This window comes from Xiphias gladius, chromosome 16 (assembly GCF_016859285.1).
Source record: "Xiphias gladius isolate SHS-SW01 ecotype Sanya breed wild chromosome 16, ASM1685928v1, whole genome shotgun sequence".
NCBI classification, from domain to species: Eukaryota; Metazoa; Chordata; class Actinopteri; order Istiophoriformes; family Xiphiidae; genus Xiphias; species Xiphias gladius.
The window spans coordinates 17,313,387-17,328,543 of NC_053415.1; the positions used below are offsets into that span (position 1 = coordinate 17,313,387).

The following is a 15,157-nucleotide window of genomic DNA, read 5'->3' on the forward strand; positions in this document are numbered from 1 at the left end:
ATATATATATATATCATAAATATAATAAGATTAACACGGAACATCGGTAGTGGTTCGCTTCTCTCTTTTTTTAACGCACCGTAGCACTGTTTAAATAGAAGTGTGAGAAAACCACAGGTTTTCCGCGGAACCTTTTTCTTTTGCTGAGCTCAACACGGAAATCTCGAGGGCTACACCAGTAATGTTAACCAGCTGTATAGCTAGTCCTGCCGGTCGCGGCTGTCAGTCACTCACCTTGCGTTTTAACTCCCATTGTAATATAGTTAATTGGCACAGAGCTGAATGGCAGTGACTGTGTAGTCTATGTGTCTCTGTTTTTCATGCAGCTGAGGCCTTAAAAATGAGAGAAGGGTGAGTATGTGGCTGCCCTAGGTGGCTAGTTATAGCATTGCCGATAACAGTAGCCAGAGACATGCAGGAGCAAACGATATTTTAATAGCTAGCGTGCTTTTTACTGAGCCAGCTCGCTGCTAGCTAACGTTAATTTTAATAAGATTTACTTCAATGCTTGGTAACTTCAAAGCTTTGTGTGTCGCCGTCGCTGACTCGACAGCCCGTTAAACAGTCCAGAAACAGAATTCTGATTGATTTGCTGACGTTAACGTCAGACGTTAGTTAACGTCAGCTAGCTAACGCTAACTGTCAAAGCTTTCCTAACGTTAGTTGCATGAGTTTTTCAGGGAGGCAGCAGCTGTCACCAGCTCTTCCTTGTGGGTGGGGGTCAAGACATGTTTCAGTCTTTTTAATATTCATCCTCAGTTTGTTGCCAGCAACACCAACGTTGATATAACGTATTCCCCTCAGTGGTGCTCCATCCTGACGCTGGAGCGTACCTCTAATGCCTATGCTTGCTACATCTGTTTCTATATCCGCCCACACCTAATTAACTAAAGTAAAGGTTTACAATTCATCACCACTTGGTGCCTACTTGGTCTTAACTGGCTGAACCCACCTGATCCCATCTAATCAGGTGTGGAAAATATGTAGTGCTGGGGCTCTCCGGGACCAGTCACTGTTTTCTATCTGCATGTGACACATTGACAGACAAGTGATGTTTGGGGCTGCCTGCAATTGAAATATTACCAGTGACTTAGTCAGACAGTTTTTTTGTAGTGTATTACCCTGAACTCAGGATGGAAATTGACAGTGCTGTTTCCAATCAGTCCATAAATGTCTTTTATGGTTAAGTTGGGCGTTCATCTCATGGCTGTGGGGAGTCCAAACTTCCAGGTTTTTTAATGGCCATTGTGTACGGGCTTCTGCTTTTTAAGGGATGTTTTACCTACAGCTCCATTTATTGTTGTCTTTATCTGAAAAACAGTGTCTACAGTGTAGAATAGCCTTTTAATTAAACCATACTGCATTCCACAAACCTGAGTGCATCCTATGAGTAGATGAGCATTAATAGGTGGCAATTCTAATAATCAACCTTTAATTGCATAAATGCCATATTTTAAATATTTGCATGTTCTCAAATGTGAGAATTTGTTTGTTCTTCCTCTGTTTAAGTTAATGCAATTTTACATTGAGTTTTGGATTGTAAGGTTACAATAGCAATTTTTAGGGTATTTCTCAATATTTTTATATTAAGTAAACAGCTAAATATACTATTTCGTATTAAACATAATGTGCACTTTTATGTACAAATGTTGGAGAGATTTTGCGTAACTTATTTTTTTAAATTGATCAGTTGTGTTTTTTGTCAGTTCATTCACAAATTCACAAAAAGGATTCCCTTTTATCTCCCCTGTGCTTTGGTTCTTTCTGTATTTGCAGTGTGTGCATCGTGTGACTCAGCTCGTGTCTAGCCATGGAGAAGCCCTGGAGGCTGTGGGGGGCAATGGAGCGTTGTACCCTGACTCTGGCCTCCTGGTCCTGGGGTGCCTGTCGAATCTCCCTTTTGGCCCTCATTCTCACCTTCCATCTGTATGGAGGATTTTTTCTCCTTGCTCTCATCCTGGCCTCTGTGGCGGGCATCCTCTACAAATTTCAGGATGTACTCCTCTACTTCCCTGACCAGCCCTCTTCCTCTCGCCTTTATGTTCCCATGCCCACAGGAATCCCACATGAGAATGTGTACATCCGCACCAAGGATGGTGTGAAGCTCAACCTCATCCTGCTGCGCTACACAGGAGGGGACACGCCCCCTGGAGTCACCCCAGGCAATCAAAGCGGCCCCACATCCTCTGCTCCGCCTACCATCCTTTATTTTCATGGAAATGCAGGTAATATTGGTCATAGGGTGCCAAACGCCCTGCTGATGCTTGTCAATCTGAAAGCAAATGTAGTGCTGGTGGACTATCGTGGCTATGGAAAGAGTGAGGGTGAGCCCAGTGAGGATGGGCTGTACCTGGATGCAGAGGCCACGCTGGACTACGTCATGACCCGTCCTGATCTGGACAAGACAAAGGTGGTACTCTTTGGCCGCTCACTAGGAGGCGCTGTGGCTGTGCGCTTAGCGTCAGTCAACCCCCACCGTGTAGCAGCCATTATTGTAGAAAACACCTTCCTCAGTATCCCCCACATGGCAGCGACACTCTTCTCCTTCTTGCCTATGCGCTTGCTGCCCTTGTGGTGCTATAGGAATCAGTTCCTGTCCTATCGGCAGGTGGCGCTGTGTCGCATGCCCTCGCTGTTTGTGTCTGGTCTGTCAGACCAGCTCATCCCACCAGTTATGATGAAACAACTGTATGAGCTGTCTCCTGCACGGACTAAACGCCTAGCTATCTTTCCAGAGGGAACACACAATGACACGTGGCAGTGTCAGGGCTACTTCGCTGCTTTGGAGCAGTTCATGAAAGACCTGCTGAAGAGCCACGCCCATGAGGAGAGTGCTCAGGCCTCAGCTAGTGTCACCATTATCTGAAAAAACAGTCAGTGAGTGACTGTTGACTACAGGTAATGGGCAGAATGAAGTGAAGGCTGTCAGAAAAATTGAATGGAGGGACTTAATTGATTTTTGGAAAGAATGTACATTTTCTATGCTTTTTTTCTGTGTTTTTATCTTATTTTACTCTTTCTGTAAATTTAACATTTGTCAAAAAGATTTGACTATTTCAAGGTTTTGAGAAAGGCTAATGGCCCTAATGGGATCTTTTGTGTTGCAGCTATGAATGCATGTATTTATGACTTTTTATGAATGAAGCCAGAGCATACATGCCCACACTTCAAGACAGGTTGCAACAACAGACGAATTTGCTGTAATGGGTCTGCTGAAATTACTTAAAATCAATGAAACTGCTGCACATAGTATAATGACTGTATAAGGACCATGTTTCAATGAAGATTGATTACTACTAGAATTAAAATGACACTTCTAATATACGAAATGAGACACTGATAATATGTAGGCCTATACACACACACACACACACACACACTTGTTCAGATTTAAGTGTTGAGTTGTTTAGGCTAGCATGAGCAATACAAGTTTTTTTTTTTTTTTTTTTTTCCCCTGCCCTTTTGCAAGGAACATTAATATTGAGTACTTGCAGCAGTTTGGCATGTCATGACATTGTAGTGATTAATATTCATATATTCCCTTGAAAATTTTGTCTGGCACAGTAGTGTAAAAAAAAAACTTGTGCTGTTGAGTAACTGTATTCAGTCACAAAAGTGTTGACTGAGATGCAGTGGTCAATACGATAAGGTGACATGTTTGGTACTTCTGCCTTTAAAAATAAGTTCTTGAGATCTTATTTCCTGTCAAACTGATTCTGTTTCAGTGTGATTGGGATAAGCTACAAGATATTATCTCTGTTACTTTGCCCTGTTAAAACACAGCTGGCACACAGGATAGCGTTTACTCTGAAATGGGCTTGAGTTGCTATTAAGCAACTTTGGCTCTACTAGTTTGGTAAGGAGCATTTGTTCTGTTTGTGGTTTGTTGTTAAAGGATCTGTTCAGATTTTTTCAAGTCTATCTTAGTACAGCACTATAATACATTTCTTTATGTACCCTGAAAGAATTGATGGTTGGAGCTGAAACTGACGGTGAAGAGATACTTTCCTAAAGTAAATCCGTTGAACAAGATGGGGGACAAAATACACAGTCCTCATTTTATGAAAAAAAAAGGATTCCAAAGTTGAGCAGAAGCTAATATGAGGCTTCGGCAGTCTGAGTAAGACAAACCAAGTTGGTAGTTTCCAAGGTAAAGTCTATTGAATAGAATATTTCATCATTATGTTTCCACTATACTCCAGTGCCGATCAACACATCAACAGTCGGGCAAATTACAAAAGGGGAAAATTTGGGTCAAAAGAAAAAAAGGAAAAAAAAGACTAACTTTGAAAGATACTCACTTTATTTATCTAACTCAGACTGATGAAATTCAACTGAACTTTAGAATGAATTTTTACACTGAAAGAGGACTGGCTGTCATCACTAGTCACACTAGAAACTGATTTCTTAACAGCCACTACAGCCATTACAGTGACCAATTGCTCTTTTGACATACATACATAAGGGCATTGGAGTATTGTATTAATATTGTCTTGAAAAGTCTGAACCTATCTTACGAATGAAAAATAAAATGTGAGCTTTTTTTAATCAAATGTTGTAATTATTTGTTAGCAATTATCATCTCACCCCATGCTTGTGTGGCAAAATGGCTTTACTCACTTGGAGGGCTTTTAATGAGTTAATTAACCTTTCCGGCATGTCTTCCAGGGGTGGAGCAGAGCTTGATAATTAAAACACTGTTATCTGCTCCTGTTTTCCAAATGCAGCACGCTGCACTGCAGTGGTATGAAAGCCATTTGAATACAGATATCCTTAGCCATATTTTATACTGTCCGTAAACAGTATGCTAAACAAAATTTAACAACACTAAAAGACCAAATTTGTTTGTGTCATTGTGATAACAACTTGAAAATTGTTCTGAAGGCTACTATGAATGTAAATTGTGGTCTTAAATTAACAAGTGTGCTTCATAAGATAGATTTATAGATAGTCTTTTCTCCCTTTTGTGTGACATTTTCCCACCGTTGGCACTGAACAGTTTCAGACATTTTTGTATTATATCAAATCCATAAGCAATGTTAGATGCATTCAGTTTTTTAAAATTTTTTTATCCCAGCACATTTTGGGAGCGCACATTGCGCAGTCTGAATTGAACCATGTGAATATACACGCATTTTGTTTCACAAACTTTGCTTTACACACTTCTGCTTATAGTTTGCATTGTGCCATTTCTTCATTCAAGAAAAGATGTGGGAACTTGTCATTATTTATTTGATTTATTGTTTTGGTGGCTGACCTAAAGCAAATTTAATAATTAATAGAATATTGGAGTTTTTAATCCTAGCCAAATGTATTGTCCAACAGCCTGTTGATGAAAAGAAATGGACTCAAACTGAATGTTTTTTCATTTAAAAAAAAAAATCATTTGCCATGTACTGTGAATGCATTATGGAACATATTTTTGTATGTTCATACGATTGTGAGTAAAGTGGAATGAACGCTGATGAACGAGTTGGCATAATTTGGAATTCACAGGCTGCATTTGCAAGCTGGGATGTGATTACGTTGAGTCTTGGCAAATTTCTCTAATGAACCTGCACAGTGTTGATATTCTTTGTGTAAATCTACCACGACTTAGAGTAACTCCACATTGAGGAAACATCGATGTGATATCTGAACAGTTAGACATCTGAATGAGTCATCTTAATCTCCAGTATGAAGCAGTCCGTTTGAGTGACTTTCCGTTTTAGAGTTGTGTTTCTTTTCTATTTCAGAAACAATGTTGACAACTTCTTTTGTAAGCACACATTTTCACTTTCTATTTTCTGTACTGTAACATGCAATAAATTGATACATTAAAATTGCTTGTCTTGTTGGATTTTTGTTGTTATGAGCAAGCTTTTTTGATGTACCAGTTCCAAACTGATTAATGTAACTTGCATCACTTCACTTTTTATATTGTGAGAACTGCAGTTTGTTTGTTTTTCTGTGTTTCCATTCACAGTTGAAGTAACTTTGCACTTCCTTCTTTCAGTGCATGTTGGCTCCTGTAGCTGTCAAATTCAAATTTAATCTCTCTTCTTCCCATTTAAGTCTGAAATCCCTCCCCCTCCTTCCCTAGCAGACTTTCATTCATCTTAACTGCCAGGACCTTTCTGTGCCCACTCTGATGTTCACACAGTTAATTTGTGAGAATGTGGAAAAGTTGATATGTGTTTTCATCAATTTGAAGGAGCAAGATGAAGAGAAACGGAGAGAGGCATGTCAGGGCTGCCGGTCAGGCAGGAAGCTGAGTGTGGTTAGCTGAGCGGAACAATAGAGGGGAAGCTGTTTTTTTTTTTTACTGTATTTGTTCTGCGTAGTCCCTCCGACTACAGTGGAACCGGCCACGGGAGGATAAAGGCAAGAGTTCCGAGAGTCAGTGGAGCCTATAGAGAGGAGAGCTGGAGGCTCCAGAGTAAAACTTGATGAGAGACGCAAACATCCACCATTTCTAGGCCAAGTCCGTCCTCGTAGTTCAGGTGTGAGACCAATCATGCTGCCACTGTGAGCTCCTGGGAGATTGTATGGGCCCTGCGATGGCAGCTCTGGCAGGTGTGAAGCCAGGGACTGGACAACGGGCAGGTGACGGGAGGCTGTCCTGGCCAGTTTTCCTGCTGACACTAGCGGCTGTCACCTCCTCCTCTCTTTCAGCTTTGTCCCTGTACCAACTGATTGCTCTCCGAGCTGAGGTAGAGGGACTCAAATCAGAGGTCTGTCGAAGGAGAGAAGAGGGACAAGAAGCCAAGCATGGAGGCCAGGTGAGAGACAAATAGTCCTCAGGGATATAACAGCAAACACCCCCATCTGCACTGGGTTGTGAAGGCATGCAAGAAGTATTTCACTTGCATTTAGTGTGTTTCTAAGGACTGTATTGTGTCTGTACAGACTGAGAATATCAGTAGCAGGAGAAGCAGCCAAGGTCCCCTTCAGCAACCTGAGTCTCAGCATGCTTTCACCCACATAAGGAGGAGGAGAATGGTGGCTGGAACAGAGACATTAGGTAAGACACAGTAGTGCATACCTGAGCTGACAGTTTGCTATCGCAGAGGCGCAGTTATTAGTTGCAAAATTTGTGATACAAATATTTTGCTTCACTTGCAAAAAGACATATCATATACAGTATGTGACCAATTCGTGTTTAAGATTGTGATTAAGGTCGTCAATCCATTCCTTATTGCAAGAATATTTCCATTACCATTGTCATGTCAGTTCAAGATTATATAGCTCAAAATCACTCATTTGTCTCAGAGGGGTTTGGCAATCCATACACACTCTCTACCTTTAGACCACTGAACAGAAAAGGAAAAGTTCCCCAAAAAACATTGGGAGGTGTAAAATTGACTAACAACCACGTCCGCATGACTCATCAGCTCTGGTGATAACCAAGTAAAAAGTAAGTCTGATGTCCTTGCAGCTGACTAATGAGTGTGAATATGCTCACCATCTGGTTGAGCAGTTTAACTATTCTAGGACACCAGTGTTTATACTGCTGCTGAGTGTTGACATTGTCAGCGGAATTTCACCCAAAAAGGAAAATTGGAAGGAGCAGAGGGGGAAAGAGAGACATCCATGGAATAAGCAAAGACTGTAAGGAAGCTGCTGACCAGTTTTAACATCTTTACATCACTACATTTTTCTTATGTTTTGTCACAGTTGCTCAGCCTTGCCTGCAGTTGTTGGCAAACAACAGCAGGAAAACCTTCAGGAAAGGTACAGTATGCCCTATCCAGTCTGTGACAGTTAGTTGCTATTTGAATTTCATGTAGAATTTATTTACATTTTACTATTTCAACCAGTTTTTTCTTTGGACTCTGCAATTTTACATATAAATATGTTATATTTAAATTTACCCATAATTACAGAGCCAGAATATATTACACACAGAAAATGATATAAACATGTGGGCATCAACCCCAAGCAGCGACAAACTACAAACAGGTGGACTCGTGGGATAAACGTTAAGCTTTAGGTGCCTTGACATATTTCCTAACATATTCTTATTTGTTTTGATCAGAGTTTGCCTTGGAGCTACACACAGGCATCCCCTGGCAGGCTGGACTGAGGAGGGGCTCTGCCCTGGAGGCAGACGGAGACAGCATGTTAGTCAGAGAGGAGGGCTTCTTCTTCGTGTACAGTCAGGTAGGTCAGTTTTTTGTCGTTTCATAGTTTTCCACAGGGAGGTGCTGCTGCTCTGTCTGCCAATCACCAGATTTTACAGAGGAGGGGTACACGTCTCTGTATACTGTGTAAAAAAGGTTGTGCTCAGTCTAAGCATCGATTGGTTAACAGACCTTGAAGAGAAAATGCAAATATTGCATGCATAATAAATGACATAGCAAATGCTATACCACCCACCTGACTGTTTATGCAGGGTAAGACCCATGCAAATACCAGACCTCCTAGATTTAACCCAGTATTTCTGATTTACACAGGTCTACTACATGGACCGCACCTTTGCAATGGGTCACGTGGTGATCCGGAGGAAGAGGATTGTGGTTGGAGACGAGCCTCAGTATGTGATCTTGTTCCGTTGCATCCAGAACATGAACCCTGTCTATCCTTACAACACCTGCTACACAGGAGGTGAGCCTATGGTCCTTTTTACAGCAGCTGTTAGGGAAGCTCCAACAGCGTGTTTTCCTCAATGAGACAAGCTCAAGCATGTGTGATGTGTGTGTGTGTGTGTGTGTGTGTGTGTGTGTGTGTGTGTGTGTGTGTGTGTGTGTGTGTGTGTGTGTGTGTGTGTGTGTGTGTGTGTTTGTATGCCTATGAAATGGCTGCATATGTGTGCCAGTCGTTGGGTACGGGTGAAAGACGTCTCTGGAGGGGAAAAAAAGAAAATGCCAGTTCAGTGTCTGAAGTGTGCATTTGCATCCCTCAGGTATTGTGAAGCTGGAAGTCGGGGACCACTTGGAGCTTCTGATCCCCCGTTCCACAGCGAACGTGTCCCTGGATGGAGACGCCACCTTCCTGGGTGCTGTCAAACTGGCTTGAAGTAAATCCCCTCACTTTGGACCCAACGGACGCTGTTGTCATGGGGAAGAGGTGTCATATTGGAAAGAGAGGGAGCAACAAGGCATAATTCTGCTGACCTTGCCTGACTTTGGCTGTTCGAGAGAAGAATACAGGAAGCAGCCATTTCTGCACTGGCTGAATGATAGACTGTGTGACTCCTTGCTAGTGCAGCCTGAGCAGACATGAAGGGGACTATGAGTTGATGGCATAGTCTTTACTCTTTATATACACTTTAGATGCACCTCAGAGCTACAGCTTTATTGTGTTCATTTCTACCACACATCGAGGCAAAATATTGTAAATACATCCAAAATCCAGTACATTTTCTTGCAATATTCACAAGCACATGACATGGTTTGACTTGTAGGAGGTGTGTTACTTGTGTGAAATCATTCATATACTCTTAAATGCACTGATCAATAATTTTTCCTTCTGTAGCAGCAACATTAATATACCACTGAAATAGTTCTTCTCATATGCTTCATTTTTTTTAAAAACGTTAACATAAACAGTCTGGTTATCTTCTAAATGCCACAATTGGATTTAAGTTTACCCATATATGTCTGAATGACGTGAAAATTCAGATCCAATAAAGTGACAGTACTTGCTCGAGAGATGACATCATCTGGAGTGTGGTGGGAGGCTGTCGTTCCAACATTGTCCACTAGAAAGAGGCACATGTAGGCACATGATGTGGGCACAATCAGAGGGGCTGCTCAAGTAATTTCTAGTGCCTGAGGACCATGGAGGAAACACTGAAATATCCAAAATGGATAATTCTTCAGTTTATATATTGTTACGCTATTAATCAACATAATATTTAGAGTACATTATACAGTCGGACTGGGCAATAATTCAATATAATCTTTTATTGATCTTTTGTAGAATTGTATTGTAATGATATATGATATTAACATTATGTCATATAGTATTATTTTATAAATGTCTGCTGCACAAATTAATGATATTATATTTAACATTTTCACAGTATTGAAAATCAATGTTTATTTCAGATGATTTTGCATAAATTTGGCATATCATGATATATTCTATATAGATAATGGGAAACTATAAATATTGTGACATTGATCTCAGCCATATCACCTGCCGCTAATATACCATACTTTTTACATAAAGATATAGTTTGATTGAAACAACTGGATGCTATCTGTCTATAAGGGAGCAACTAAAGTGACTAACACACTGCTGGAAAAATTAAGTGCCTCATTCTTGGCTACAGAGGTTTTGTTTGGTGGTCTCTCTTCTTTTGGAATTCTGCGCAGCAACAAATTTTGAGGTAACTTGACCTAATTTTTACTCGTCGGTTTTTAAGGAGCCGTGTGTTTTGACAAAAGCAGGGTCAGAAAAACGTTTTGGTAATGCAAACAGGAGATTCATGTGAGAAACCATTCATCGGTTTGAAGAAAAATATAAAATAGATTTTTTCTGATGAGAAAAATGTGAAAAATCCACATTTGGGGCAAGACACCCCCCAGTGGTTTGGGGCAAAATGCCCCAGGGAAAGCTTCCAACGCCTCCATGTGTTTCTATGTAATCTGATTTTTGTTGATGTGTAAAAATGAATAAAAGACACAAATGGCACGATCTCTGAAAAAACTATGAAAGGACATGAAATCAACTCATAATAATGCTACCAGCTTATTGATTAGAGCAAAACCAAACTGCTAACTACAATTAATATTCAGATAAAAACGGTTAGTGAAATATAAATCATAATTTAGTCATAGACTTCTCTTTAAAATGTAGACATGGTGACATAATTGAAAAATTGTTTGTTATTTTGTTTTGTTTCAGTACCTTGTTTGAGATAAGTCGGCCTCTTAAAAAGACATTATTTTACTCAGTATTTTATCTTAACCCGTTCATTTTGAAGAGATGATATTAAATATCTTTGCATTGGGGTTCTCCACTACCCAAGCCGTTCTGTCCTGTCTGTTTCTCCCTCTCTGTGTAACTCTCTCTCACACACAGGCCTTCTGTCTGTTGGGGCAAAGAGTTAGACAAAGCCCAGTGGGTGGTCACTTCTTCGCTAGGCATTTTGCCCTTGGAGTCATGGCTCCATTTGACAAGAAGAGAGACCGAAAGAGGGAGAGGGAGGAAGAAATACTGAAATAGAAGTCCGGGAAAGAAAGATTTCAAATGTACTTGATGGATAGCAGTAGCCATTAGTGGAAGAGCGAGCAAAAGAAAGAGAGAGACCATGAAGCTAAAACACAGAAGGAGATAAGACCAAAACCAGGGTACTAAAGCCACGGATGTCAGAGAAACTCTTTGATGATCTGTTAAACAGAGCCGGCAGCTGTACAAACACAAATTGAGAAAAAGAAGGAGGAGGAGGAGGATGGTATAAGAGAAGAGGGGAGCAGAGCACAGATCTCTCCCATAAATGTGTCGAGCATGATGCTCCCCCTCCCTCTGGGCCAGAAATGTCTTTGTGTGGTGCCATAGTGACGGTTGGTGTCTTGGCGGAAGCTGATGTCATTGTGGGCTCGGCTCTCAAAGGATAAACCAGCATCTGACCGGAGAATCAGGAAATGAGACCTGCTGTGTGCACATGCTGGCACTGTGTATAGTTCACACACTCACTCCTGTTTCTAGTACACAGAGCCATATTATTAAACACACACAAAAAAGCAGACAGATACATATTGTACTACATATACACTATATACAAACACAAACAAAGTCATAATATTTATAATGATTGAGGCTTTATTTCTTATCACATGAATAATTAGAATATTCAACTTTTGCCAATGTTAATTTTTTTAAAAATTCTTTTTTTAGCATGTGACCAGAAAGAAGTCAGAAAAGTCGAATGGTTGTCACACTTATATCCAAAACCTATGTTAAATTTAAAGACTTTTCTTATTTTCAGAATTCAGTTCAATTCAGTTCAATTGTATTTATATAGCCCCAAATCATAAGAACAGTTATTTCAGGGCACTTTTCATATAGAGCAGGTCTAAACCGCACTCTTTATAGTTATATTTACAGAGACCCAACGTTCCCCCTTGAGCAAGCCTGTGGCGACACTGGCAGGGAAAAACTCCCTTTTAACAGGTAGAATCCTTGGAACAGAACCCGGCTCATGGTGGGCGGCCGTCTGCCTCGACCGGTTGGGAGAGATAAGGAGGGGGGGGCATAGCACAATGCAGGTTCCACATAACGATGTATAATAATAATAAGACTAATAATAAAACTAATAATTTGAATCAGTCTAATCTTGAAAAAATGGGTAGGATAAGAATAACACTGCAAATTAATATTTATTTTTGTTTGTTTTTTTAGTCAAGGTACAGTCTTCACTGCAAAAAGTGTAAATAAGCAGAATGACCTTTTATCTGGATTTAGAATCCTGCTCTTTCCATTGTATTTCTTTGCTACATGATATGTTGATTCCATGGAATATTCAGTTCTTGTTCTAAGGAGCAATGGTTTCTAACTTTTTTTGTCCGACTTTGCCACACAACCCCATCAAATTACCTCAAGTATCTCTTCATTGACACCACCTGTCATGTTCCAGATGTGTTCATCTGAACTGATTCTAAAGCAGATGTTGTTTATTAATTATATAAAAGTGGATATTTTTATAATAATGTCTTAATACAATTGAACTGTGGCAGACACTGGATGTGTCAGCCATTTATCTATTATTTTTATCTACTGTTATAGCTGTAGCTGTCTCAAAATATGGATATATATTTTTAATCAAATCATAATTTCAAATTAGTTGAGCTACTCTACAATCTTTCCACATACCACATAGCAACTGCAGAAGTTCCCCCGAGGGGTACAAGCACCCCTGGCTGGGAATCACTGTCCTACAGTCCTGTCGCCTTCATTGTCTCATTTTTCCTCCCATTCCTCCATCCTACAGCTTTCACTGTTTGTGAGCTGTAGGACAGGTCTGACTGATGAAAGGGGCTAAAGGTGAACCCCGAACCTTTATTATGAAACCCAGCTTGCTCGTTTTCTGCAGCAAACCACAAAGACACTCATGCATGCGCTGCAGCTTTTGCAGACAGACGTACATTTGCACATGCACCTGGACACACATATTCATACCTTCACATGCACCTATATGTTCACTGAATATTAGCACATTGTACAGCACCCACGTCGTCTTAGTGTGCTCCAGTGTACTACACAATTGTTCCATGTACATACTTCTCTGGTATTTGGGAATTACTTTGATCTGCTGCAGTCAGCCCAAAGTAATCAGGCTGATCCAGAGCCTTCAAGCTGAACTGGCAGCAGCACTACATAGGATTTCTCATTTAAGTGAGGATTTGATTTGGTTTATCAGCAAACTGGATTGTGCCTTCCATCACTCTAAATTCTAAACACCATGTCCTGTGCTTGCCATGCTCTATATTTTTAATCAATTCAGCTTGAGGAGACACTAACTGTTTTTGGTCTGAAATACGTGACTGCCCCAGCAGAATGAGACGCTTATTTGTTTTTAACAGTGTTCTTCTGGAAGGGGTTTAGTTTTTCTCTCCTAACTACATAGGATCTGTTGGACTATAAGCTGATCTATAATTCATATGGTTCTGCCTCTGCCTGGAATCAAACCATGATGAAACACCAGTCGTGGAATCTGCATGTGTGCAAGAAGAGTCTGATAAAACCTGCTTTTTTCTGGTCTTTTTCTCAAGGACATCAGTCTATTACAGAGGAGAGAAAAAACATCAAATGGATGAGAGGAGAGAGGGATTTTGGTTTGCCACAACTCTGCCCCCCCACCCCACCCATCTCCAAACTCCGACTCTCTACTCTTCTTTATGGCTCTTTTTGGCAGACACACTGACAGAACCAGCGATATTTTGTGTAGGTTTTGTTTTTGTGTGGTGCTAAAAGATGTTCTATATTATTTATTTGTTTATTATGTATATTTGAATGAAATTGCTTTTATTCTTTGTAGGGGAAACAAGAGTTTACTGCCACACTAGAAGCTCTTTGAGACTGTACTTAACCACAGCTGAGGCTGATGGGAGTGTGTCAGCAGGTATCTTCACCTGCTGGTGGATATAGATGGGAAGTCAAGGGGACACCAAAAATCAGTCAGATTCATCCTCTGGGGGCCAAAAATGTCTGCACAAATTTTCATGGCAATCCATTCAGCAGTTGTTAAATTTACGTCTCATGAACTCATGATGGCACTAGAGGAAAAGTTAGGGGATAAACAAAGTCAGTAGGGTTCAGCCTCTAGTGACTATGAATGTCTGCACAACATTTCATGACAATCCATTCACTGGTTGTTAAGCTACTTCAGTCTGAACCAAAACGGTGGGCCAACTGGTCGACATTGCCTTTCCTAGAGCTATGCCATGAGCATGGCTAAAAAAGAAGAAACAATAATAATCTGGTCACGAAAAAGAAGGCGGATATGAACTATTATATATGACTACAATATCGGCCATCTCCCTCTCTCTCTCTGTGTCCATGCACCAGCCAATTGTTGTCATGCTAAATGACAGAAAAGGATAAACAGAGACAGGTGGGGTGAAGGAAGGAGTTAGGGGGATGAGAGGAAAGGACGGAGAGGGCATGTAGTAGGTAGGAGCTGTCCTCTTGCTCGGCACATCTGCTGTGTGCTGCTTTTTTTTTCCTCCTGTTTTCACTCTCTGGCCATGCTTTTAGTCCATTGTTTGACTGTTTGGTTTCTCCTCCCCGTAACACTAATGCACAGCATGCACGAACACAATACAGGCGCAACAGAGCGTGTGTATGGAGTCCTATGTCAATCATTCCCACCAGCTGCTTATGGGCTTGTGATAAGCAGTTGCAATTAGAGATTTAAACTCCCGTCTCACTCTCTGTCTATTTCTTTCTCACACAAAAACACACCCTTTCTCACTGACAAACTCCTAAATCTCTCTCTCTCTCCTTTTTCTCTCATTGAGTCATGCTTGCTCTCCCTTTCAACTACTCCCCCTTCATTCAGCCAAATTGGCACACTCCCCCCTCTCTTTTTCTCTCTCTCTCTCTCTCTGATGGGATGTCAGAGCTGGATTTTAGCCTATGGGTGTAGATGTAGTGGGAGCTGGGAGTTGATTCCTCTCTTGTACTCTCTGTAAGTGTTTCAGATCTTTGCAGCTGAGACCAAATCGTC

At 40.8% G+C, this 15,157-nt stretch overlaps 2 protein-coding genes across 2 annotated transcripts; both read left to right on the forward strand.

Annotated features, from left to right (window-relative positions):
• The first annotated feature begins 135 nt into the window (after nucleotides 1–135).
• abhd13 (abhydrolase domain containing 13) lies at nucleotides 136–5,807 on the forward strand. The gene is made up of 2 exons (XM_040149289.1): nucleotides 136–351; nucleotides 1,777–5,807. The coding sequence occupies exon 2, from the start codon at nucleotides 1,811–1,813 to the stop codon at nucleotides 2,864–2,866; it is 1,056 nt and encodes a 351-aa protein (XP_040005223.1). The 5' UTR covers nucleotides 136–351; nucleotides 1,777–1,810; the 3' UTR covers nucleotides 2,867–5,807.
• Nucleotides 5,808–6,337: 530 nt separating this feature from the next.
• Nucleotides 6,338–10,605, forward strand: tnfsf13b (TNF superfamily member 13b). Its single transcript, XM_040147633.1, has 6 exons — nucleotides 6,338–6,761; nucleotides 6,889–7,003; nucleotides 7,657–7,713; nucleotides 8,018–8,142; nucleotides 8,436–8,586; nucleotides 8,885–10,605. Exons 1-6 carry the CDS (start codon nucleotides 6,528–6,530, stop codon nucleotides 8,995–8,997), a joined length of 795 nt encoding a protein of 264 aa, XP_040003567.1. The 5' UTR covers nucleotides 6,338–6,527; the 3' UTR covers nucleotides 8,998–10,605.
• The last annotated feature ends 4,552 nt before the right edge of the window (nucleotides 10,606–15,157 follow it).